General features: G+C 47.5%; 1 protein-coding gene across 1 annotated transcript in view; it reads left to right on the top strand.

Annotated features, from left to right (window-relative positions):
* Nucleotides 1-601: 601 nt before the first annotated feature.
* PLEKHM3 (pleckstrin homology domain containing, family M, member 3) overlaps nucleotides 602-2,505 on the top strand; it is a gene marked incomplete at its 5' end in the record, with an annotated part of 64,197 nt that continues 62,293 nt past the window's right edge. The window contains one exon of the mRNA XM_009698025.1: nucleotides 602-1,537. Coding sequence (XP_009696327.1) covers nucleotides 602-1,537 — 936 coding nt within the window. The remainder of the gene's footprint in view (nucleotides 1,538-2,505) is intronic.

A 2,505-nucleotide genomic window follows, 5' to 3' on the forward strand; every position in this document is an offset into this window, starting at 1 on the left:
AGAGGACCCATGCTGGAACAGGGGAAGAGTTTGAGGAGGAAGGAGCAGCAGAGAGGAACTGGCCATGACCCCCCGTTCCCCTTCCCCCTGTGCTGCTTGCGGTAGGGGAAAGGTAGAGGGGTTGTGTGTGAAAACATGAAGTTAAGCCTGGGAAATGGGGACAGGAGGGGAAGGTGTTGTTTTAATTTCAATGTGTTTCTCAGTGTTGAAATCTATTTTATTTGGCAATCGATTACTTGATAATATCGTACTCATCTGGACTAGGTTCTGGGAGACTTGCAGTGTTTGGTTGCTCTGTCACTATTCTGGATAATCTCAGGGAAATTGCTTTGTGTTTCTGTCCCTCTGTTTCCCTGTCCCTTTTCTGTAAAGTGTTTTGGTACCTCTGGATAAAAAAGGACTGTATTCTCTTTGGCTCAAACGTAGAGTCAGTGCTTGTGTTTGATAATTATAACCTGTTGGGTGAAGGCTGTTTCTGTAATCCTATCTTCCAGGTATATCATGTATGGGTGGGAGAGATGTATAAGCCGGAATGACGTAGCAATTTGAAACTATTATTTAAAAAGAATTAATGGTAACATTCTCATTTTGTTTCCTCCAGAACACAAGCCAATGTTCCCAAATATTCTGAAGAAGGGATACTTAGACATTAGAAGAGACAATGACAGCTACTGGCAAACCTGTTACGCTGAGCTCTCCCCATACAAACTGTACCTGTACTGCTTGGACAGCAGTGGCAACCAGACTCTTCCCACCGTGTATCCACTAATGCGTTTTCAAAGGGTTACTGTTACTGGTTGCATTGAAACCAAGGTGGTGGACACTGTCCTGTCAGACAACTCGCAGCTACAGCTGAAGGCGGAGTCCTCATGGGAGGCTTTGGACTGGGGACAGAAACTCTGGGAAGCGGTGCGTGCTTCTGTGCCTGCTTTCACAAGACAGCAGGAGAAACTGGAGAATGTGCCAAAGCCTGAAAATAACAGTGACCTTTCCCAAGACAATGAATTGTTAGAGAAGCCTATGGAGCTCTTCCTATCCATGAATTTGACTGAAAACTCTAAAGAGTACCAAAATATTCTCAAGTCAGGGACTCTTTATAGGTTAACTGTCCAGAATAACTGGAAGGCATTTACGTTTGTCTTGAACAGGTCTTACCTCATGGCGTTCCAACCGGGTAGGCTTGATGAAGATCCTCTGCTGAGCTACAATGTCGATGTGTGCCTGTCGGTCCAGACAGATACTCAGGATGGCTGTGACTCTTGCTTTCAGGTAATTTTTCCTCAAGATGTCCTCCGCCTGCGTGCCGAGACCCGTCAGAGGGCCCAGGAATGGATGGAGGCACTGAGAGCAGCAGCCAATGCTACTAGAATTTTAACTCAGAACCCAGAGGTCACACTTAGGAACAAACCTGGAGATCAGACCTTTAGAAATAACCTCAGAAAGAGCAAGCGCCAGTCTGTGACCACCAGCTTCCTGAGCATCCTGACCACGCTGTCTCTAGAGAGAGGGCTCACAGTTCAGAGCTTCAAGTGTGCAGGTAAGCAACCAGGCTGCAGCATCTGCACCCACTCCCCTTCTGCAGGAAAAGAAAATCACTTGGAAGAGCATGTATGTGTTTTAGCAGCACACAGCCGTTCTGTGCCTCTCACTATGGCCGTAGACACTTTGGTGTTAGCCTTTCTTTACTCTCTGTAAAATGTGGAGGGAAGCCTGTGGGACATTTAGGGACTCACCTGCATTTGATGAGCAGTGCTGAAACGTTAGATCCTGCACATACAGCACTACATGACTGCCTTACACAGTGGCTGAGCTGTTTTCTTGATTCAGGACACTGGAAGGGTGATCTAGAATCGAAGGGATTTTATCCAGTTTGGGAATGAAGTAAAAATAGAGGGGACCTGTGTGAATGCAGTTGATTGTCCTTTTACTTTAGCAAGGGTGCCTTTGTGGAGCAAATTTGGGCACCTTGAGCCTAAACTGTACTCTCTGGCTGGCTTTAGTTACCATCACTTAGAAATTGTCAGCTGTATCAGAAACAGCTTTTTTGGAGGATTTTCCTCTTTTTGTTATGGGAGCTGTGAGGGTCCTGCCTGCTCCCCGCTCTGCTGTGAGATGGGGGTCTGATGTGGAGTTCTCCTGTTTTTCTGGAGCCACACATGGCTCTGGAGGGGTCTGTATGGGCCCAGCACCTGCTGGCTGACCTGAATCCCTTCCAGGGGAGACCTGAGCCCCCCAGAAGAACTGGGTGGCCCTCAGAACTGGCTATGGATGCAGCTGTGTTCATCCCTTTCTGGTAGTCACCTGCCGGTGGTGTTCCTGCTCATCTCTCCACAGTGCATGACACCCACCTGGTGCTTGGAGCCTTGCCAAGGTTGGCCCCATTGCAGTTAATGATGTGGTCACAATATTTGGGCTTCTGCCCAAATTCAGTTCTGTTCTTGGCCACAAACTCTTTGTGTGACTTCGTCAGTTTTTTCTGGGAGTAATTGTGTGCTCAACTCCTGC

The sequence above is a fragment of the Cariama cristata genome, unplaced genomic scaffold, assembly GCF_000690535.1.
Source record: "Cariama cristata isolate BGI_N322 unplaced genomic scaffold, ASM69053v1 scaffold37533, whole genome shotgun sequence".
In the NCBI taxonomy this organism is placed as follows: Eukaryota; Metazoa; Chordata; class Aves; order Cariamiformes; family Cariamidae; genus Cariama; species Cariama cristata.